The sequence below is a fragment of the Peromyscus maniculatus genome, chromosome 17 (assembly GCF_049852395.1).
Source record: "Peromyscus maniculatus bairdii isolate BWxNUB_F1_BW_parent chromosome 17, HU_Pman_BW_mat_3.1, whole genome shotgun sequence".
Classification (NCBI taxonomy): domain Eukaryota; kingdom Metazoa; phylum Chordata; class Mammalia; order Rodentia; family Cricetidae; genus Peromyscus; species Peromyscus maniculatus.
The window spans coordinates 50,693,760-50,717,560 of NC_134868.1; the positions used below are offsets into that span (position 1 = coordinate 50,693,760).

At 43.2% G+C, this 23,801-nt stretch overlaps 1 protein-coding gene across 5 annotated transcripts in view; it reads left to right on the plus strand.

Annotated features, from left to right (window-relative positions):
- The window catches only part of Nek5 (NIMA related kinase 5), a 47,658-nt gene that overhangs the window by 6,613 nt on the left and 17,244 nt on the right, over positions 1–23,801 (plus strand). For all 5 annotated transcript variants that reach the window (XM_015990767.3, XM_015990768.3, XM_042262546.2 and 2 more), the window contains exons 4-13: positions 3,716–3,799; positions 3,876–3,946; positions 5,911–5,997; positions 10,280–10,334; positions 11,940–12,140; positions 12,216–12,298; positions 16,150–16,216; positions 16,815–16,931; positions 18,556–18,642; positions 20,858–20,950. In XM_015990767.3, coding sequence (XP_015846253.1) covers positions 3,716–3,799; positions 3,876–3,946; positions 5,911–5,997; positions 10,280–10,334; positions 11,940–12,140; positions 12,216–12,298; positions 16,150–16,216; positions 16,815–16,931; positions 18,556–18,642; positions 20,858–20,950 — 945 coding nt within the window. The remainder of the gene's footprint in view (positions 1–3,715; positions 3,800–3,875; positions 3,947–5,910; positions 5,998–10,279; positions 10,335–11,939; positions 12,141–12,215; positions 12,299–16,149; positions 16,217–16,814; positions 16,932–18,555; positions 18,643–20,857; positions 20,951–23,801) is intronic.

A 23,801-nucleotide genomic window follows, 5' to 3' on the forward strand; every position in this document is an offset into this window, starting at 1 on the left:
AAACATCTCGTCTACTTATGTCATGCAGGATGAACTTCGTGTCTAAAACAATCGTGAAGATGGGGTTGGAGACATGGCTCAGGGTGTCAGGATATTATTCTTGCAGAGGACCTAGGTTCAATTTCCAGTATTCACTTGGTGGCTCACGACCATCTGTAACTTAGGTCTAGGTAACCCAATGCCCTCTTCTGACCTCCACAGGTACCACCTATGCATATGGTATACATACTCACACACATGCAGACAAAACACTCATATACATAAAGTGAAATAAATAAATCTAAAATAAAAAAAATTAAATACCATGTGGGGCCAGAAAAGGTGGCTCAGTGGGTAGAGGCACTTGTCATTGAGCCTGGTGACCTGAGTTCAATCCCTAGAACTTATATGATAGAAGGGGAGAACCAGTTCCTGCTGATTGTCCTCTGAGCGCCATACACTCACCTTGGCATGTGCTCCTCCCTCTTCTCACAAATAAATAATAATATAACTTTTAAAATTGTCAAAAATGGGCTGGGGAAATGGCTCAGCCATTAAATGCTAGGCTCATAACCAAAAATACAGCAAAGGACCTATAATAGTCACTGATTCACTATCAGTGTTCTGTTCAGACAGGCCTTTCCTGTGCCAACGCATTCAAGCCTACTCCACACTTTTGCTTCTATCAGATTCAGGGTGTCTGGCCTTACGTTGAGGTCTTTGATCCATTTGGAGTTAAGTTTTGGGCAGGGTGGTAAAGTATGGATCCATGTGCATTCCTCTACACGTAGCCATCCAGTTTGGACAGCACGATTTGTTGATGATACTGCCTTTTCTTTCTTTCTTTTTTTTTTCTTTTGGTTTTTCGAGACAGGGTCTCTCTGTAGCTTTGGAGCCTGTCCTGGACTAGCTCTGTAGACCAGGCTGGCCTCGAACTCACAGAGATCTACCTGCCTCTGCCCCCCCGAGTGCTGGGATGATACTGCCTTTTTTCAGTGTGTTTCTGGCGTGTGGACTTACATCTGAATCTTCAATTCTATTTCATTGATCAATGTGCCTGTTTTTAATGCCAATTCCAGGCTGTTTTTATTTTTATTTTTTATTTTATTTATTTATTTTTTGTGGTCTGATTGTTCTTTATTTTATATCTAGAATCCACTTATGAGTGAGTACATACCATGACTGTCTTTCTGGGTTTGGGTTACCTCACTCAGGATGATTTTTTCTAGTCCCATCCATTTGCCTGCAAATTTCATGCTTTCATTGTTTTTCTTTGCTGAGTAGTACTCCATTGTGTATATGTACCACATTTTTTCCATCCATTCTTCTGTTGATGGACATCTAGGTTGTTTTTAGGTTCTGGCTATTACAAATAGTTCCAGGCTGTTTTTATTACTATAACTGTGTAGTACAATTTGAGAGAGCTGTGCTATCTTCCTAGAAAATTGAAGACTTTGAATATATGCATGATTAAAGAATCAGTATCTTTAACTTCTGTAAGTTTAATCAAGCATTCTTCTTATTCCTGCATCATATGTTAAGTCTATATTTACAAAAATGTCTTTCTTATCTAGGGATGATTTTGCTATATTTTATAAAAATGTTTTTTTGTGACAATATTTTGATTACATTTTCTTTTGTTGGGGAAGTTCCAAGATGTCAACTGAATCCTAATACCTAGAATATGGGCCATCTTATATTATTTTCTTCTTACTATATCATTTGGCAGACAAAGAACCTGTGAGTTTTAGAGTACTTTAAATGAATTTCTGTAAGTGTAGAACACATTTTATTAAAGTGGCTCCTGCCTTCTGATATAAAATACAACATAGAGCTGGATCTGGTGGCAAAGGCCTGAAATCCCAGTATCAAGAGGCTGAGGCAGGAAGGCTACCATAAGTTTGAGGCTAGCCTGTGCTACAACAGTGAGTATAAGGGTAGCTAGGGCTATATGAAAACACCTGTATCAGAAAAATAAATAATGAATAAACAAATAAATGAATAAAATACTTATAAACTAGAATTCAGAACCACAAAAAGAAAAGAAAGTGAGCCTTTTTTCCTTCTATTTTTTTTTCAGTGCTAGGGAAGAATACAGTCTGGCATATAAAAGGCAGTATTCCACCAGCTCAGCTGCACCCCCAACTCCAAGGTGACCTCTAAAAGTTAAATAGTTGTTAGTTTTCTATTAGACATATAAATAGGCATTCTTGTACAATTTCTTTTTTTCTTTTTCTTTTTTTTTTTTTTTTTGAGACAGGGTTTCTCTGTGTAGTTTTGGCGCCTGTCCTGGATCTTGCTCTGTAGACCAGGCTGGCCTCAAATTCACAGAGATCCACCTGCCTCTGCCTCCTGAGTGCTGGGATTAAAGGCATGCGCTACCACCGCCTGGCTCTTGTACAGTTTCTTTTTTAATAAATATTTTTATTTTATAATTAATTTAACTTTACATATCAGCCACATATTTCCCTGTCCTCCCTCCTCCCACCCCCCAGCCTTCCCCCCTATCCACTTCCCGTTCCCACATCCTCCAAGGCAAGGTTTCCCCTGGGGAGTCAGCCCAGCCTGGTAGATTCAGTTGAGACAGGTCCAGTCCCCTCCTCCCTGCACCAAGGCTGAGAAAAGTGTCTCAGCATAGGCCCCAGACTCCAAAAAGCCAGCTCATGCACCAAGGACAGGTCCAGGTCCCACTGCTTGGGGGCCTCCTAAACAGTTCAAGCTCATCAACTGTCTCACTTATCCAGAGGGCTATTGTTTTCTACTTCTTCCTTTCTGTTTGTCCTGGGTACCTTCCATCCATTGTAAAGAAAAACCTAGTGGCATCAGTGTCAACAGGGGCCACAGAGACAGCAAACATGCATTATGCTTGTCCTGGGAACCCCCGTGTTAAACAAGAAAACAACAGCAACAACAACAAAAAACAAACAAAAAACCCACAGGTGGTCATGGTGGTAGAAGCAGGCAGATTTCCGTGAGTGAGAGGCCAACCTGGTTTACACATGGAATTCCAGGCCTTTCAGGACTACACAATAAGACCTTGTCTCAAAAAAAGAGATAGATAGATAGATGGATGGGATAGATGGATAGCTAGGTAGGTAGGTAGGTAGATAGATAGATAGATAGATAGATAGATAGATAGATAGATAGATAGATAGATAGATGGATGGATGGATAGATAGATGGATAGATTAGATAGATAGATAGATAGATAGATAGATAGATAGATAGATAGATAGATAGATAGATAGATAGGTAGGTAGGTAGGTAGGTAGATAGATAGATAGATAGATAGGTAGGTAGATAGATAGATGGATGGATAGATTAGATAGATAGATAGATAAATAGATAGATAGATAGATAGATAGATAGATAGATAGATAGATAGATAGATAGATAGATAGATAGATAGATAATAGATAGGTAGGTAGGTAGATAGATGATAGATAGATAGATAGGTAGGTAGATAGATAGATAGATAGATAGATAGATAGATAGATAGATAGATAGCCAAATGTGGCCACCATCTCTTCTTGGCTTTTATTCTTCTCTATCTACATATTGATTTCACTTTAATGCTAATGATATCTGAAGCACCTTTCTGGGCTATAAGATGGAATTAACGTGTTATAACCTCCAGCTCCATTTTTATTATTCTTCCTCTTTTTTTCCTGTGACCATGAAGCTGTGTCAGGGAACAGCAGACTGTTCAGTAGCTTGGTTCTGTTCCCTTCTGCAGATCCTGGGCTGGTTTGTGCAGATTTCTCTAGGACTGAAGCATATTCACGACAGGAAGATATTGCACAGGGACATAAAGTCTCAGGTAACAGCTCAGACAGATGACCTAAGACACAGTGACTCCTATTCTCTTTTTGAACATGATTTTCCTTCACTTTTAGAACATCTTTCTTAGCAAGAATGGAAAGGTTGCAAAGCTTGGAGACTTTGGAACAGCAAGGACACTAAATAAGTAAGTACTTTTAAAAGTCTATTTTTCTTTCTATTTAAAATTGACAAACTGTTCATTTTGAGGCATTGTGAATTAAGATAATAAAAATTTTGTTATCCCCACAATTTTAGGTGACTGAATGAATACGTTGAATCACGTGACTGTCTGTGGTTAAAATTCTGAAGCTGTGGAGCTCTGGAGATGAGTCAGAGCTTAAGAGTGCTTGCTCCTCCTGCAGAGAACCTGAGTTTGGTTCCCAGCACCCACTTTTGGTGTCTCCTGTAACTCCAGCTCCAGGGCATCTGACATTCCTTTCTGGCCTCTGTGGTCACTCCCACACATGTACACACATGTATGCGCACACACAAACAATGAAAGTAAAATCTAGAAAAAATTCTCAAGATAAATTATGACTAATCAAATGGCAGTAGAGATGCTCTAAAGCACAGCTAAACCATATTCCTGAATATATTATACTATAAAAAATACCTCACTTGGTTTTGTGGACTTCTTGGTATCACAAGGAAATATTTTGCTGTGTCATGTGAGCAAAGTGGAATTGTGGTTTACAAAACAGCATGGCGACAGCTATACAAAACATACTTGTGGAAGCAGATGGGAAGGAAAAGTATCTCAGTTTGACACCAGGGTTTAGGGAAACTCAGACTCCAGGTGACTTAAGTTTTTATTCATTGACTTTTTTTCTTGATTGTGTTGGGCTTTAAACCCAGGGCCTTTCACATGGCAGGCAAGTGCTCTACCAGTGAGCTACACCCAGCCTAATTCCTTTTTGTATTTTCCAAATTTTAGAATACACAATTGTATCACATTGATAGCTGGAAAAACAGTAATCTTATTATACCTAAGAGATTTTTAATTAAAAATTCTGTCCTTATGGAGTTAAGTCGTAATATATATGTAATTACCACCACTACTGCTATTATTATTATTATTGGTATTCTTATTACTATTTTGCAGTGCTATGATTTAGGGCAATCGCTTATTCACATACCTAGCCATAGGATGGATAGGATATTTAATTTAAATATGTTTAAATAAAAAATCTAGACATGTGTATACATTTTAGCATATTTTTAGATTCTTATATTTGCATGAGTATTTTGCTTGCATGTATGTATGTACACCCTAAGCATGTCTTGTGCTTGTGAGAGTCAGAAGAGTACAATAGATCCCCTGGAACTGGAGTTGGGGATGGTTGTGTGCCACAGTGTGAGTGCTGAGAAATGAACCTGGGTCCTCTGGAAGAACAAGTGCTCTTAATCACCTTTCTAGCCCACATGTACCTTTGTGTGTGTGATAGGGTCTCATGTAGTCTGGGCTAGCTTTTAACTTGTTATGTGGCTGAGGCCTCGAACTTCTTATCTGCCTGCCTCCACGTTCCCATACTAGAAATATAGATTCATGGACCAACATGCCTGGCTTTCTTGCGTTCTCGTTCTCTCTCTCTCTCTCTCTCTCTCTCTCTCTCTCTCTCTCTCTCTCTCTCTCTCTCTCTCACTCACACACACACTCACACACACACACTTCTTTCCATGTAAGTATGGATGTGTATGTGTGTGTGTGTGTGTGTGTGTGTGTGTGTTTATATATGTATGTATGTATAAACTTGGGGGTTGATTTTGTTTTGCTTTTTGAGAGAAGGACCTCTCCATGTGTCTCTGGCTGTCCTGGAACTCACTATATAGACAGGGCTGGCTTCCAACTTACAGAGATCTGCCTGCCTCTGCCTTCCAAGTGTTGGAATTAAAGACGTGCATCATCACACATGGTTGGGGGTTGAACTGTAAGGTTAAAAACCTTCTGTCTTTGTTAGTCTGTTGTTCATAGCAAATGTCTTGCTTTCTTCCAATATGCGCATGAATACAGTTTGCTGTTCGTCTTTACAGTTTTCCTTCCATAGTCATGTCTTCAGCCTCTCTCACTCTATTAATGAATCTTATTTCGTATTTACTCTAATTTCCTAGTTCCATGGAACTTGCTCACACGTGTGCTGGGACACCTTACTACCTGTCCCCAGAGATTTGTCAGAACAGACCATACAACAACAAAACGTGAGTTGCTCTTGGTTGGAGAGTGTCAGTCCAACCTGGTGGGTGACACTGAGGTGCAGAGTCTGATGTCTAATCTGTTTTCTGCTCGCATGTGCACGTTTGCCTTTTCCTCATGTGTAAAATGAGAATTCCAGTGACTAATATTCCTGGAAGCATTTGGCCTTACTTAAGACAAAGCAGTTTCTCTTCATTTAAAAATACAAAGAAGCCAGGTGGTGGTGCTGCACACATTTAGTCCCAGCACTCGGAGGCAGAGGCAGACAAATCTCAGAGTCAGAGTCCAGCCTGGTCTACAGAACGAGTTCCAGGACAACCAGGGCTACACAGAGAAACTCTGTCTCGAAAACAACAACAACAACAATAAAGGCTTGCTTTAATTAATTACTTGCTCTAATTTGGTACTTTTATTTGGTGCTGGAGCCTGAATCAGGCTTGCTTTTGTGCTCTGTCAAAGAGCCACAGCCTGCAACCAGGCTTTTAAGCCCAGGGCTGGAGCAACCAATGGCTCAACTGTTAAGAGCACTGGCTGCTCTCTCCGTGGAGCTGGGTTCTGGTCCCAGCACCCATATGATGGCTCACAACTATATATTAACTTCAGTTCCAGGGTATCCAATGCCCTTTTCTGATCTCCTCAGGCACCAGGCACACATGTGGTACACAAATGTGCATTCAGACATAGCATTCAGACAGAAAACAAAATGAATAAATCTTTTTTTTTTAAAAAAAAATACATGAATAGAAAAATTTTAACTTAAATGTGATTTTAAAGATCTCTTCCCCTGTCTCTCTCCCTCTCCCTTCCTGCCTCGTGTGTGTGTGTGTGTGTGTGTGTGTGTGTGTGTGTGTGTGTGTGTGTGTGTGTGTGTGTGGTCAATGTCAGGTACCTTTCTCTATTGCTCTCTCCATTATGTTTTGAGACAGTGTCTCTCACTGAACATGGATGGAAATTACTAATTGGCTGGGCTGGCTGGATAGCGAGCTCCAGAGATCTGCTGTCTCTGTCCGGCGCTGGGGTTATAGATGCACAGTAACCTACGAAGCTTTTACATGGGTTCTGGGGGCCCAAACTCAGGTCCTCACGCTGGTGCTTTGGGCACTTTACCAACTAAAATACCTCCCTAGCTATTCGTTGGTTTGTTTACTTATTTATTTGAGACATTTCCTGGCCCTAGAAGATTTGGCCTCAGTTATAATTCAGTTAGGTTAGTGCTAGATAGAAGGTAGGTGGTTGAAAGCAGAACTTCGCTCTGCCAGGCAAAGAGCCCTGGGTCAGCAGCATTATTTTGTGGTCTTTGGTTGTTGTCTGAGACAAGGTATATATCCTGGGCTGGTCTTGAACTTGCCATGTAGCTAAGAAAGACCTTGTAAACTTCTGATCTTTCTGCCTCTACTGCCTGAGTGCTGGGGATCACAGGCATGCCCCAGCAGCAAGCAGGTGGGCACAGCAGCAGATGGTTCTCTTTAGTGTCACAGTTCCTCTGCAGGCCATGGGCATTGGGTCCTAGTGACTGAAGAGGGAGGGTCCAGCCCATTGTGGGTGGTGCCATCCCTGGGCTGGTGGTCCTGGGTCCTATAAGAAAGCAGACTGAGCAATTCATGAGGAACAAGCCAGTAAGCAGCACTCCTCCATGGCCTCTGCATCATCTCTAGCCTCCAGGTTCCTGCCCTGCTTGAGTTCCTGTCCCGACTTCCTTCATTGATGAACTATGATGTGGAAGTATAAGTCAAATGACCATTTCCTCCCCAAGCTGCTTTTGGTTATGGTGTTTCATCACAGCAATAGTAGCTCTGACTAGGACAGATCTCTTATCTCTATGAGTGTTTCATCTCTTGTGTTGGCCTGAGTTGAGGTTCCCTAGCCCCTGGCAGCAGCTGGCTGTTGACGAATTTCTAAACAGTTTTATTAAATAAGAAACACAGAGCCAAATACAGAGGTGCAAGCTGTAGAGATCAGAGCAACAGCCGCCAACTAACCTTAGCTCACCACAAGAGAGCCTCTTCCTGTCTAACCTGTGCCTTTATTGCCTTCTTGTTCTGCCTTCTCATTGGCCCAGCCACATCACTTCCTCGTCACTGCCTGTCTATACAGACCTCCAGGTCTCTATGGTTGGTACTGGGATTAAAGGCGTGTGTCGCCACACTTGGCTGTGTCCTTGAACACACAGAGACTCTGCCTGCCACGTGATCGGATTAAGGTTGTGTGCTACCACCACCTGACTTCTGTTTATGGCTGACTATGACCTCTGATCTCCAGTTAAACTTTATTTATTAACATACAAATAAAATGTTACATTTCAGCACAAATAAAATATCACCACAGCTGGCACTGCAGCTCTCAGGCAGGCTTAGGTAGTGAGATTATTCAGTCCTTGATAGCAGCCATTGTCACAGTTCTTACAGGAGCATGGCATCTCTGGGACCTTTGCCCCCAAAGGCTTGATGGCTCTCCAGATCTCTTCCAGCAACCAGAATCTTTGATTGTTATTCTTCTGCTTCTTATACCCTTCTTCAGCTTCAGTTCTCTGCCATCTCTACGTCCACTGCCACGCCCCCCCTTGCCCACCATGCCCTGGCCACTCTCTTGACCTGGCCAGCTGCCTCTTCTCCAGTTGCCCAGTATTTGGCTGCTTTGTGCTTCTCCAGTTTGGCTGGGCAGCCACCGACTGTCCCCACGGCTTCTCCTGTCCCTCCCACTACAGTGTCTCTGCTGCAGCTTTCATCCTGTTACCAGTTCAGCGTGTGCTACTAAAAGTAGGCCAGAACCCAGTTTGTGCTTTCCATACACTCCTGGACGGGTGACCTCACTTGAGGGTGGCCTACAGGGGGTAGGGAGGTGTCACACCTAAAAGGAAACTGACTCTTCGCCCAGCAGTGGATCTGGGAGGAATGAGTATGTGTGAATATGATTAAATTCATATAATAATAAATTCATATAGTAAATATTATTAACATTAATACAAACTAATAAAAGTGAGGACAACAGTAAACAAGAAAAGCCTTTTATTGTGACGTTGCGGTACCCTGGAGGCAGCCCAGGAGATGGCTCTCAGCTGACTAGAACGGAATTTGACCCACCCGCTTACATAGCCAGAGAAGGCGTGTGTGCACTAAGCACAAGTTGCCTGTCCAGTATCGCTCCAGTGGGATCATTTAGAGTTCATTAGGGCTTTGACATAAAGCAAAACAACTTAGCATAAACTATTTCAATAGCCCAGACTGTGTCTTTAGGAGCCTCGGCAAGACTGTTGTGAGGAGGTCTTCTCAGGCCATTTGTGGGGTGTATGAGATGGCTGGTGCCGGAACAAGGGTGGGCTCGCTGGCTGTTTGACTGAAAATCCCTTTGCTCAAGGAAGCCAGGACTGAGGGCGAGTCTAGCAGCTGCCTCATCCCTCCGTGTTTTTGCTTATTTACCGGAGAGTGAACTTAGACGAGGGACTTCTGAACTTGTCACTGACAGCAACAGTGATTCCAGCCGACCTTACCATCTGCATCATGCCTCAAAAAGTGGTTCCCTCCTACCTGTACTGTAGCGTGGCCTGCCACTGAGCCACACTTCTGCCCCACTCTACTTTTCTCTACTGAATCCTTGGTAGGGCTCTTTGATGACCTCCTTGACATTTCAGACTTTCTCTTGCCTTTTGGATTTAATTATCCTTTTTATTCTTTGAAATGACTCAAACCAAGCATATACTTATAGTTACTAACAGAAACTGGGGAGGTGGATGGGTGGGAGAGTGCTTGCCTTATGCTCAAAGCCCTGGCTTTAATCCTTAACACCACATCAAGTATTTTTAAAATAAGCGTGGAAGGAGCAAAATTCAATCCTATATTGCAAGCATGTTTTTCAAATGTTCATTGAGACTATGCTGTCACGTACTGAAACTTTTTCCTCTGTCAGGAGCTTTGAGTAGAATTTATCTTCCTCAATCAACCCCATTTTCCATCTTTTCAATCAAAACCAATGCGTTCTGCAGTCTTGCCTTGCTCCTTTAATGTGCCCCCAATTCCATTGTACACACATTGTCTTTGGGTACATGGAGTAAATATTCACCTATCATATTGTAGTAATGTGTGTTTACCTATGTCTGCCAGGATTCTGAAGAACTTCAAACGATTCTTCTTTTAACTTTTATCTTAGAATTGATAATATATCTGAGAGCCCTTGTGAAAACATGCCAACCTAGTAAAATGAAGCTATACCAACACAAGCAATGTAAGAGGCAAAAACATCTACCAATAATTGTTTCCGTTCTCTGGCCATGTAAACCCTTTTCTTCTCCAGGGATATTTGGTCTCTTGGATGTGTCTTATATGAGCTCTGCACACTCAAGCATCCTGTAAGTATGTTGATCATCATGTGAATCTTGAATTATTGAATGCATGTATTGGAAATTAACTTCTGAGAGAAAAAGACTAATGTTTAGTTTTATTATATTGCTTAAAAAGTACATGGATAGCCAGGCATGGTAGCATGTACCTATGGTCCTGTCAACTCAGGGATTCAAGATAAGCATGAGCAACAGAGAGAGAGAACTCTAAAAACTTTAAAAAGCCAAAGCCAACAACAAAATAAACCCAGGAGGTGGAGGCAGGAGGACTGAGAGGCTAGCCTGGTCTACATAGCTCCCTTGTCTCCATGCTTTATTGGAAGTTGGACACAGAGGCACCATTGCCTGGCATGTGCAAAACTTCCAAGGCTCCCAGAAGCAAACCATATGTTCAAAATAAACCATATTATTTGCATAAATGTCTTGGATAAAGAGAGCCACTCTTAACATTTAGGCAGGAGTGGAATTTCTCTACAAATCTCGGGTCCCAGAGATTTCAGACCAAGGCCAATACTGTAGGCAGGACTTCCCAAGGACAGCTCGCTTGCCAACTCTTGTCTACACAGCTGTCTTGATTATTACTGTTGTTGTTAATGTGAAAGTTCTCACAGTTGGTATCTAAACAAAACCTGCACTTCATTGCCCCACCATCATGTTCAACATTACTATGTATAAATAAATACTTGTTTCATACAACAGAAGACTTCATTGTGGATGAGTTTATGAGTAAATATTTATGTTATAGTATTTCAAAAAGCAAAAGTAAAATGTCCTGTCAGCATGATTACCTCTGTAAAATAAACATTCTTGAAAAGATTATACAGAATTCTACCTCTGAGTTGTGAAATTATACATATTTTCCTATTTATAACTTCCTATTCCTTTCGATTTTTAAGTGTAAGTAAATGGTATTTTGGTAACAAAAAATTAAAAATGAAGGAAACTTTTTAAGCTAGTATTAAAATTAGGGACTAGGGGTGTAGTTCATAGGTAGATCACATATCCATTCCATAAGTAGCACCCAAAACAAAAGCAAAATAAAAGTACTAAAAGTTTAAATCTTGTTTTAAGTAACACAGCATCTCTTGGAGTAACTGTCTAAAGTTCCACTGTGACAGATAGGTGACGACAAGAAAGGGCAGAGCACAGTGCTTCTGACTGCAGCTTAGAAATATTCATAGGCTGGGGATGTAGCTCAAGGGTAGAGCCTGGCATGCTCAAGGCCCTCTGCCAATGCCACACACAATGATAGACAGACAGACAGACAGACAGACAGACAGAAGGTAGGTAGATAGAAGATGTGTAGGTAGATGATAGGTAGATAGATAGATAGATAGATAGATAGATAGATAGATAGATAGATAGATAGATAGATAGATAGGTGATAGACAGCTTTTGGTTTTTGTTTGTTTTGGTTTTCTGAGACAAGGTTTCTCTATATAACAGTCCTGGCTGGCCTTGAACTCAGAGATCCTCCTGCCTCTGCCTCCTGAGTGCTGGGGTTAAAGGCGTGCGCCACCACCTGGCCATCTTTTGTTTCTTGGTATATTTCTTACTTTAATTAACAGTACTCAGCTTGTCTCTAATGTGGTATAATTATCCTTGTCCTTTCAGTTTGAGAGTAACAACTTACACCATCTGGTTCTGAAGATTTGTCAAGCACGTGTTGCTCCTATATCACCCCACTTTTCTCTTGACCTACGGTCCTTGATACCTCAGCTCTTTAAAGTGTCTCCTCAGGATCGACCATCTATTAATTCTCTTTTGAGAAGGCCTTTTTTAGAAACTCTTATTGCCCGATACATGTATCCTGAGGTAGGTTTGGGGGTGACTCTAGATTTTGGTGGAGATTTTGGATGCTAAGTCATTGACACGTATATTTGATTTCAGGTCCATTCAAGAAGAATTCAGTCCCACGCTCATGTGCAGAATGCCGCTATCCATTTCACAACTCACTGGGGACGTAGTCCACGGTAAGGATCATGTGACCATGTAACCAAAGAGCATCTGTGGTAGCTGGGAGTGTAGCTTGTTGGAACACTAATTATCTAGTTTGCACAAGACCCTGAGTTCCATCCCAGCATCAGAAAAATTAAATAATACACCCCAAATTCAGTTCTTAGCAGGGCATCATCACACCTGTGTTCCCAGCACTTGGGAAACTGAGGCAAAAAGATCACAAGTGCTAGACCTACCTAAGCTATGTCTGACCCTGAAAAAGAAAAGCCCAAAGTTATCTTGTCCTACCCTGTCCAAAAAAAAGTCCAAAGTCCAACTCCTTGGGGTTAGTGGTGTTGCTCAGTTAGCACTTAACTAGCATGGATGATACCTTGGTTCAATCTTCAGCATTGAAACAGAAAGAGGAGTATCCATATCCTTATTTGATTCATACGTATGACTGGGTTTCACACCACTGTGAAATGTGATGATCTGAAGATTTGTTGCAATTCCAGCACAGTAACTGTGTGATGTTAAAAAAATCAATTATTATGTGTGTATCATACCATGGGTTTTGACATATTGCTGATATTCGTGGGAGAAATTCCAATAACCATGAAGAATATGGGTAGTTAGAAAATATAAGTGTATCAACAGGCTAGAAATCATCTAGTCACATGGGTGGAAGTAGGTGTCCCCAAGAAGTTGTATATCTGTCTCTGAAGTGACCTGGGGAACTCAGCTCCTTTCTTCTGATTAGTCAGGAAACCTTCACAAAACAAGACATGCTAGTAGAGATGCTTGAAGTGGCTAAATCAAAGCTTGCTTTTAATTGACCTGAAGTGATGGGGGTCAGGAGGAGGATAGAGTAGAATATTCATAGATAGATCATGAGTTATTGTACACTCATGAGCTGATGTCTATTCTATAACAGAAAAAGTGGATTGCCCATTAAGACTCACCTTACAAAGCCCATTGGAGCTGAAGCTTGGATCTTAGACATAAGAAAAAGAAAATCATGTGAGAAGCTAGATGTAACTCAGAGAATGCAGGTGGTGTTTTATGGGGGTAATAAGTAAGGAGAACAAATCAATCAGGGTGTCAAGAATCCGAAGAAGGTCTGGGGTGCTCAGTGTGTATATAGGGGTGAATATTATGGAAGAGAAAGTACAAGCAGCATGATCTGGCTGTAGCCACATGCTGGACTCCCAGAGACTGGAAAATCTCTCAAGAGTCTATGATAGGGAAATGCACACAAGAAACTGAAAATGAAGCAGGTCATAACGAGAATCAATGAGCTTCTTTGTTGTGTTTATTTTGACATTGTATCCATCTAGATTGAGAATGCTTAAGGAGGTGAAAAAGCCCATTGTCTACATTTGTAATATGGGGGGAAAAGACTAAATTTTAATGAAGGCCAAGGCAAACATATTAGAAAACATGCTTACTTTTCAAACAGCAGTGAGTCAGGAAGAGTGTTTCTATGGCTCTTATAAACACCATGGCCAAGAGCAAGTTGGAGAGGAAAGAGTTTATTTGGCTTTCATGTTCCTGTCGCAGTCCATCACTGAGAGCAGTCAGGGCAGGACCCTGCAGGCAGGAGCTGAAGCAAAGAACATGGAGGGGTGCTGCTTCCTGGCTTGCTTACCATGGCTTGCTCAGCCTGCTTTCTGACACATTCTAGGACCACCTGTCCAGGGATGGCCCACATCAATCATCAGTCAAGGAAATGCCCCAACAGGCGTTCCCACAGGCCATTCTGATGGAGGCAACCAAGGTTCCCTTTTTCCAGATGACTCAGTTTGTGTCAAGTTGACAAAAAGCTAACCAGCATAGGAGTGACCTGACAATCCATGCTCCTATAACTATATTTAACTACTTTGTCATTATTATGAGTAATTGTTTCAGTACAAGTTACCATTAATTCCTCCTTTCTACGAAAGTAGTAGTTCAGGGCTGGGGATATAGCTCAGTTGGTAGAGTGCTTGTCTAATGAGATCAGGCTGGGTTTAGTTCCCAGCTCGGAAGAAAACAGATGCCTATCATCCCACACTCAGCAGGGAGAGGCAGAATCAGGAGTTCAGGACCATCTTTGGCTACATAGAGAGTTTGAAGCTAACCTGGAATACATGATACTCTTCCTAAAAAAATATAAAGTAAATAAAATTAAATTTTAGTTATTACTATAAATATATAACATAATACTAGAAACAGTTTTTCCCTATTAAAAAGACGTTGTGATACTTCGTCATTACTTCTCTTACTGGTGTAAAGTATCAAAGTCAACTGACTTTCTGTGAGACACAGCTTGAACTCCTGTCAATATTAATAGTCCGGAAAAAATTAAAAAACTTAAATTCTTTCATTTTTGGTCTTAAATGATTCTAATCCAGGGCTTTGAGCATCCTAAAAACAGTTAACTATAGCTAGTCATGGTGGTGCAGCCCTGTAATCCCTTCCCCCGGGAGACTGAGGCAAAAAGATTGTGAACTTGAGGTCCATCTGGGCTACCCAGAGACCCTGTCTTATACAATGGAGGGAGACAAGGGAGGGCGGGGGCGGGGGCGGGGGTGGGGGAGGACGCAGGCGTAAGTCTGACAGTGATTTGACCAGACCTAAGCAGGACTGTGCTGGCAATCACTTTAAATGTTCCCACAGCAGTGTAGCATCATCTCTTCATTCATTAAGAGGGAAAAGAGGAGGACCACGCCCTGCTCTCTGGGGCTTCTGTGGGTGCCCGGAGCAGACAGGCAGCCCTGTAATGGGGAGCAATGAGTTGTGGATTAGTCTTCCCACAAAGCTGGAGAGAAGCCAGGTCTGGCTTTGTTTCCCTCCCCTCTCCATATCTGAGGTCAGAAAGACCAAATCCTGCCCTGGAGAAAGGAAACTCATTAGATTAGAGAGTCTTTCTGTCTAACCTTTTCAGCATCCCTCACTGAGGCTCCCCACTTCATTTTAAAATTAATCCTATCTAGTGTGTGTGCATGAGTGTGCATGGAGGTCAGAAGACAGTGTGCAAGGGTTGGTGTTCTCTCCACCACGTGGGTCCCTGGCATTGAACTCAGGTTGCCAGGCTTGGTGGCAAGCACCATTACACACTGAGTCTGTTCACAAAGAGCCCTCTGCTTTTGGAGATTTCTAGGCAATCTAGAAATTTTTTGGTTTGCAGTTGCAAAACTCAAATATTCACCTATTTCTGTGGTTTTTTTGTTTGTTTGTGTGTGTGTGTGTGTGTGTGTGTGTGTGTGTGTGTGTGTGTGTGTGTGTGTGTGTTTTCAAGACAGGGTTTCTCTGTGTAGACCTGGCTGTTCTGGAACTTGCTCTGTAGACCAAGCTGGCATCAAACTCACAGAGATTCTCCTGCCTCTGCCTCCTGAGTGCTAGGATTAAAGGCATGTGCCGCCATCACCCAGCTTCTAATTTTCATCTTTATCACCAGGTGTTTGCTCCAGGTCTCCTCATATACTCATTTTCTTTCCTTTTATAAAGCATTTTATTTATTTTTTCTCTTGATTCCAAAGCTTTTCTTTCCTGATGTTGCATTCTGTAACTTTGAACTTCAGACTACAGATGAATTATGAGTTCTATCACTGAGGAGAAAATCCACCCATCAAATTGGTGCCTGAGATGATTAGTGAGAATGTCTACTCAGGGACTGGAGTACTGGAGCTGAGCATCAGAGCATGTGCCAATCCCCAGCACCACAAAAGATGGAAGGAAAGGAGGGAGGAAGAAAGGAAGGAAGGAAGGAAGGGAGGGCGGGAGGGAGGGAGGGAGGAAGAGAGAGAAAAAAGAAAGAAAGAGAGAGACACAGAGAGAAACAGACAGAGACAGACAGACAGACAAAGAGGAGATTATGTTGAAGGGGTACATTCTATTTTCTCAGGTCTGCTGCGTATCTTCAGAGGAGATTTGAAGCTCAGCAATATAAGTTAAAAGTGGAAAGACAATTGGTGAGTAAGACTCCAACTGGGTGAGTGCTCAGGGGTGTCCTGACAGCTTCTCTGTCTTCAGACATCGATGGGTCCAAATTCATTCTGCTATAAAACCAAGGCCACCCACCATTTACTTTCACTTTTAATTTATAGACAGAATCTCACTATATAGCCCAGGACTGGCCTGGAACTCATTATTTATAGCAAGCTGACTTCACAATCTTGCTGATCCTCCTGTCTCAGCCTCCTAGGTGGGGAGTACAGGCATGGACTTCCAGGCCTTGCTTATATCAATCTTCTTTTGAATTGTTCATCAGTTCAAGTTCTTATTCTCACTATCACAGCCTGGGGCTGCTAAACCTCAGAAGAGCTGCAACTGACCAGCTCAGCAAATAGACCCAAGTCACAGTACAAAAGTAACTTAGCAACATCACCAATGGTTCAATTTTAAAATGCTGCTTAAAGCACTTAATATTTCACTTAAGAAAACTCTGCTACTCACCAAGCACTCTCCCATGCAGATTGCTTGGTGATATACTTCTTGTCTCGAGTAAGTAGTCCAGATTAAGCCAGAATATGCAAGGGTGCCTTATGAATTATTTCCTTCCATAAACAGGGTCTTCGTCCACCTTCTGCTGAGCCACATCCCAATGGGAGAGAAAAGCTTCAAAGCCACAGGGAGGAGACTCAACTCCAGGAGCTTCGGTACAGGAAGAACAGAATGAAGGACCAGGTTTAACATTCCCAGTTCTGCCCACCACCAGTGTGTGTGTGTGTGTGTGTGTGTGTGTGTGTGTGTGTGTGTGTGTGTGTGTGCGTGTGTGTGATGGTCCTTTACCCTGCAGCCTTTCTTGACATATGTCAACATTGCTTCCAGCATCCCTATGGACACAGAGAGCTGAGTTTATAAAGCGTTTGATAAAGTGATTTTTATTACATCTTTTAGGACTATCATAGTGAAATACAACAAAACATGTAGCTTAAAACAGCAGTAATATTGTCTTGTGCTTTTGGAGGCCGAAGACCAGAAGCAATGTGGGTAGTCATGTTGTGCTTGAGCCTAGAAGCCTATTCATAGTAGGGTTGCTGGCTTCTGGAGGAGGCATATCATCTTGTGTGTGTGTGTGTGTGTGTGTGTGTGTGTGTGTGTGTGTGTGTGTGTGTGTGCTGGGATCTGTGCTGGGAGTGATGATGATGATGTTTAAAGTACTTCTTGGTGTAGATTTCTGGTCCAGTCTTTATGGGGTAGATGTTCAGTTCTTTGGTTACTGTTGGCTGATCTGAGTCCTAGTCAGGTGCGCAGACTTTGGGGTCTCTGGTAGAGCTGTTCTGCAGTTCAGCATGGAGTCACAGAGGAATGGAGATGGCCTAGGAGGGAAGGTTGAGAGAGGCTGTGGGGAAGAACAAGGGAGACACTGGGTTTGCACCAAGAGGACGAGTGTGAAGAGGATGTCGGTGCTCTGGGAGGAAGGGTTCCTGTGGGCCGGCTGCTGCAGGACCAACGGTAAGTCTGGAGAGACTTTGATGGAGGATAGGAAGGGGGGTGAAGGTCCCCTACCCGAGTCCCAGACTAGTCTGGCAGCTTTGGGTTCCTGGTGGAGAGAGGTTCTGTGGGTAGGCAGAGTCACAAAGGACTGGAGATGGCAGAAGGAAGGGCTGAAAGGTGTTTCCAAGAAGGACTAGAGGGACCCTGGGTCCACACCAAGCAGCCAAGTCCCTAGTGGATGGGATTGGGCTGTGCTCACTTTTTCAAAAGAGGCTTACTCATATTGATTGAGGAGCCCACTGTACCCCAGCATGACTTCATTTTAACTAATTACATCTGTAAAGACCCTATTTCCAAATAAGGTCACAATCTGAGGTACTGAGTGATAAGACTTGGGTGTATGTGGTGGTGACAATGATAATGATGATGATGATGATGATGATGATGATGATGATAATGATGGTGGTGATGATGAGTGATGATGATGATGACAATGAGTGAAGTCTCTGTTACCCAGGCTAGTCTTGAACTCTTGAACTCAAGTGATCCTCCCATCTCACATTTCTATATAGTTAGGACTAAAGGTGTGCACCCCAGCATCCATGCATCTTTTGAGGGGCAACATGTTCAATGAGTACAAAAATGGAATGTGCAGAGAGGCTGCACATGATTTGGAATTGTAATAAACAAAGATCTCTGCCCCATACTCGTGTGTCCCTGCCAGGCTCTGAAGTCCCACAGCCCAAGTGAGCAAGCATATCATTACATGTAGAAGCAACTGCTTTTGTGATGACTACTTACACTATGTGCTTCAAAAATTGTAGGCTAAGTAGAGATTATTTTCAAGTTGTACATTGGTTTTGCTTTTCAGGAATATTGGAGACAGTTGGAGGAAATCCGCCAACAGTACCACAGCGACATGAAGGAAATACAAAAGAGGATGGGGAGAGAGCTCAAGGTGAAGCCAGTCTACCAGAGTGAACATTGTTCTACCAATTTAATGGTGACAAAATGACCAGAGAGTAAAAGCCATTTAATATCTAAAGCTAGGCTTGCAGCTTTGGGTTCCTGGTGGAGAGAGGCTCTGTGGGTAGGCAGAGTCACAAAGGACTGGGAAGGCTGAAAAGTGTTTCCAAACACCAAGTGGCTGATTCCCTAGTGGATGGGAGTGGGCTGTGTATACACACAAACACACATGTGCACGCACACACACAAGCACACATGCACACACACACATGCATGTATGTGTGCATGTGCACACACATGTACATTCACACATGTACATGTACATACACATATGCACACACATGGACACATACATATGAACACACAGACATACACCTGTGCGCACACACACACGATACACACTCACACATACATACATACATACATACATACACACACACACACAGAAACATAGACACATGAGGAGAACACAATCTCCTCATAGGAAATGAGAAAGAGGTGATCCTTCAGGTTTCTTTCTTTGTAGGAAAGCTATCAGGCCTAACGGAAGATTAGCATTATCATTTACTGGCTGCCACACAGGATGGTGATGAGATATGAGGATCTTAATTAGGAATCACTGTTCTTAAAAATACATACTGTCTTCCTCGTGATCAGAAAGCCAGTGTTTACTGAGCAGCTGCTTTAGGACAGAACTGGATTAGGTGCACAAAGTCCAAGATGAGTGTAGGTTCATGCCCGTAAGGAGAGTAAAAATGGCCGGAGGTTATTAAAGTCAACTGTGAGCAGGCACTCCAAGTCTGTGTGGTCATGGGCAGTGCCACTTTTCCCTTTTGGGGGATATTATATTAGTAGTAATATATAATGATATATTATATTAGTAATGATAAGTTATCATAGGACGTAATGGCCTCTGGAGGAGGCCTATTGTCATGGCTGGTCATGTGTGTGTGTTTGTGTTGGGATCTAGATATCTGGAGTTATGATATTTGAGGTTAATGATAAACCACATATAACATGGTGGTTTCACAAGACTGTATTGTCTGATGTCCTTGCCGCTTTAGTCTGTATAAGTATGTGCTATGGTGCTCACATTTCTCAGGACATACTTCTTTTTTATGAGACTGTGTACTGATCACAGTTGACATCACTCTTGAAAACCCCACAATGGTGAAAATGGAAACTCATCTTTCCATCTCTCAGGTTTCTAGAATTGCAGCAGATGGCCATCTCCTCAGGGGGTGACTAAGGTAGCCTGTATTTAACCTGCTGAGTGAAAAACACACAGGTATTCCAACACTGTGAATCCCCGCAGCACCTTGGATTGCTCCTTCTCTGAGGCTGGTTGGGCTCCGCGGAGGCCACCTAGCACCTCCTTGAATAGATCTGCCATGCTGCTGCAGCAGACCTGCCGCCTCCAGCCTTCCTCCACCACTGAGCGTTTGTGCAAAAATTAGTATCAGTGAGCACGAGCCGAGCTTTTCCAGTGCACCTTACGTATGTCCTATCACAGAAAATTCAATTACTCACTTAGCAGTTACAGGGCAAGCTAAGAGTACGTCTCTGACACGTCTGCTTCCTAGCAGATGCGGTTCTACTCAAAGTATGCATGTGAGATGATAATGGAACAAGACGGCCATAGTCAAGCCTCGTAGGTGCAGAGCAGCAAGGATGAGAAGGCTAACTAGGAGGAAGGCTTCTGTGGAAGGGCTGAAAAGTGTTTGTATGCATGTATGTGGATGGGGTGGGTGGAGACTGGACCAAGAAGAGGGGTGGACTTTACGCGGTCTGAGCTAAGTGGCCTGTGCTGGATGTAAGGGGTGCGTCTCTCCAGGGCAGAGCTTCATCCATGGTGGGGAGCCTTGTGCCTGCCAACAGCCTTATGTACCGCAGGTCTGCATCGGGAAGTCTGAGTCCAGAAAAGCTGAGCAGCGGGCATGCCTCCCTCCTTTTCTTTTTCCTGCCTTTCTTTATTTTGGGTACTGGGGATCACACTCAGGCTGTGCATGCTGCCAGGGCCAGCGAGCAGGCATTTCTAGAGTGTGTGGAAGAAGCAGTTGGTGAATTTGGTCAATCCCAAGGTCAAGGAGGAAGAAAGCGGGCTTGGAGGGGTCTGTGGGGTCTAGCTCTTCATCCTCTCTGAGAGGGACAGCCGGTAAGCAGCCTACAGAGCCAAGCTCACTGACTGTGTGTAATCTGTATTAAAGGAGAATGCAGACCTCAGTCATAAAACCTATTTGGTGAAGAGGAGTCACCTGACCTCCCATTCTGACGCAGCTGAAGAAGAAGCCTTGATACAGGTAGAGATGCTATTGCCAGGGGGTGGGGGTGGGGGTGGGGTGAGCTTCCCAGCAAGGGTGCTCCTGTCCCAGGGGTCAGGGAGAGGTCTGACCTCTTGCTGTGCCACTCAGTCCAGTGGGGACCTTACAAAAGCTGAGATGCTCTCTTGTCCATTCTCCTTTCCCATTTCTTCCGGCCTCCACCCTCTCATCACTCCTAGGCAGCCGCTCATGAGTTTTCTGTCACAGTGGACTAGTTTGCATCTTCTGGACAAGAAGAACATGACATACAAATGCCATCATCCCTTAGTGTCCCCTTTCATCCGGCTTCTGTCATGCAACAGGAAGCAGTACTAGTGTTAAGTCTCACCTATGTTTATCATATATTTATCATCACCTGTCACACTGCCACTCTAGGGACTTCACCCAGCTCGTTCCACTGCATGGGACATGTTTTCCTTGGACCTTCGTATGTTAAAGCCCAGTGCCCAGGCCTGAAATCAAATGCCAAGTGGGTTTTCATGCTTTATTCTCACCTCCTGCTCATTTTTCACCCTACCGTCCTATTTTCTTTTCATTTTTGTTTTGTTTGAGATAGAAGTTCATGTAACTAAAGATGGCCTTCATCTCTTGACCCCGCTGCCTCTGCCTCAGAACCCTTGGATCACAGGCACATGCCACCACCACCTAATTTAATTGATTATTGTTGTTGTGTGTGTACATGTGTGTGATATATGTATGTGGATTAGTATGGGTGTGCATGAACTGCAGGACATATGTAGAGCTCAGAGGATGACTTTTGGGAGTTGATTCTTTTCTTCCACCACAGATCCCAGGTCACCAAGGTTGGGTGACAAGTGCTTTTACCTGCTGGGCCTTCTCCCTTTACCAACTCCCCTATTTTATGTATCTGAGACTTGCTTGAAATCATGTCATTAATTTGCAGACTCATGTGTTACCTAGCCTACTCCAGGACAGTGCACATTTTCTATCAGCAGAGTTCTTTTTAGCCATGTCTGCTGTGTTCTTCATTGTGTAGGGGTATGGACCACAGAGGGAAGGGATAGCTGAATAAGAATTTGTAGAATTCTACCTCTCCAACCAGCCAGATCCTTGCAACCTTCTCGAGGGTCTAGCCTGACCTTCCCCTCCACAACCCTCTGTTAACCCACCAGATCTAGCCCAGGTCCCACATCCAGTGCCACAGTCTAGTCTGGGCACCTCTGCCTGAAGAGCATCTAACCTCTGGGTTTCCACCAGGACCCACCCTTAACACACACACACACACACACACACACACACACACACACACACACACACACACCTTGTTACATTCTATGGCTGAGGTGTGGCTCAGTGGTAAAGTACTCACCTAACATGTACAAAGCCCTAATTTGATCCCCAATACTGCATAAGAAAATCATCTTCTTGAATTGGGTTGGGTTAATTTGCATTGGAATAAAGGGAATTTTGTCACATTATAGAATTTTTGCCCATTAAAATGCCAGTGTTAAGTACATGACTATTTTAATTGGATGAATACCTAATTTTTTAGTGAATTATGATTAACTTTTCTTGGCAAATAAAATGTTTTTATTCTAAAATGAAGCCTCAGATTCAATGGAGAAATCAAGTTATAGAAATATATAGCAATGTGAATTTAGATACTATGAATGTGTAATTGATATGAGGTGACAGAATTATGTTTTTCTCTAAGCTTTCAGGATATTGAAAGAGGTTTGAGTAAAGTATAGGATAACCAACATACAATCCACAGCCCCAGGGAGGCTAGGTAACAAAGAGGGCCCAAAGAGGGATGCATGGATTTCCCTGGGAGTGGGAAATAGAAGAGATTTGCTGGGTAAACTGGGGGCAGGGGTGGAGGAATGGGAACTTGAGGGAGTGGGTTGGGCGGGCTGGGTATGGGAGGTGGGTTGGGGAAGGACAGAGTGGGAGAGCAACGAAAGAGATGTCCTAATGGGGGTGCCCTTTCAGGTTAGGGAGAAATCTGGTGCCAGGGAAACTCCCAGAAATCCACAAGGATGACCCCAGCCAGGACTAGGAACAGTGGAGAGGGTGCCTGAACTGGCCATCCACTGTAATCAGATTGGTGACTCCCCTAATTGTTATCAGAGAGACTTCATCCAGTAACTGAGGGAAGCAGATGCAGAGATCCACAGCCAAGCACTGGGCCCAGATCCAGGAGTCTTCCTGAAGAGAGGGAAGAAGGATTGTATGAGCCAGGGGGGGTCAAGGTCATGATGGGGGAACCCAGAGACAGCTGACCTGAGCTCAGGGGAGCTCATGCACTCTGGACCAGTTAGGGAGCATGCATGGGACCAACCTATGCCCTCTGCATGTGTGTGACAGTTGTGTAGCTTGGTCTGTTTGTAAGGCTCCTAGCAGTGAGATCAGGACCTGTCCCTGGCACTCAAGCTGGCTTTTGGGAACCTATCGCCCATGCTGGATTACCTTGCCCAGCCTTGATGCAGGAGGAGGAGTGGATGGGGAGGAGGTTAGATATGAGTCGGGAGGGGGGAGAAAATGGGAGGAGAGGAAAGGAGGAAACTATGGTCGGTATATAAAATAAATGAAAAAAAAGTTAATTAAAAAATTAATAAAAATGGCCGGGCGGTGGTGGCGCACGCCTTTAATCCCAGCACTCGGGAGGCAGAGCCAGGCGGATCTCTATGAGTTCGAGGCCAGCCTGGGCTACCAAGTGAGCTCCAGGAAAGGCGCAAAGCTACACAGAGAAACCCTGTCTCAAAAAACCAAAAAAAAAAAAAAAAAAAAAAAAATTAATAAAAAAAGAAAAGAAAGATTTGAAACAAATTAGGCTTCAGAACATAAAAGGTAGTAAAATTCTGAAGCA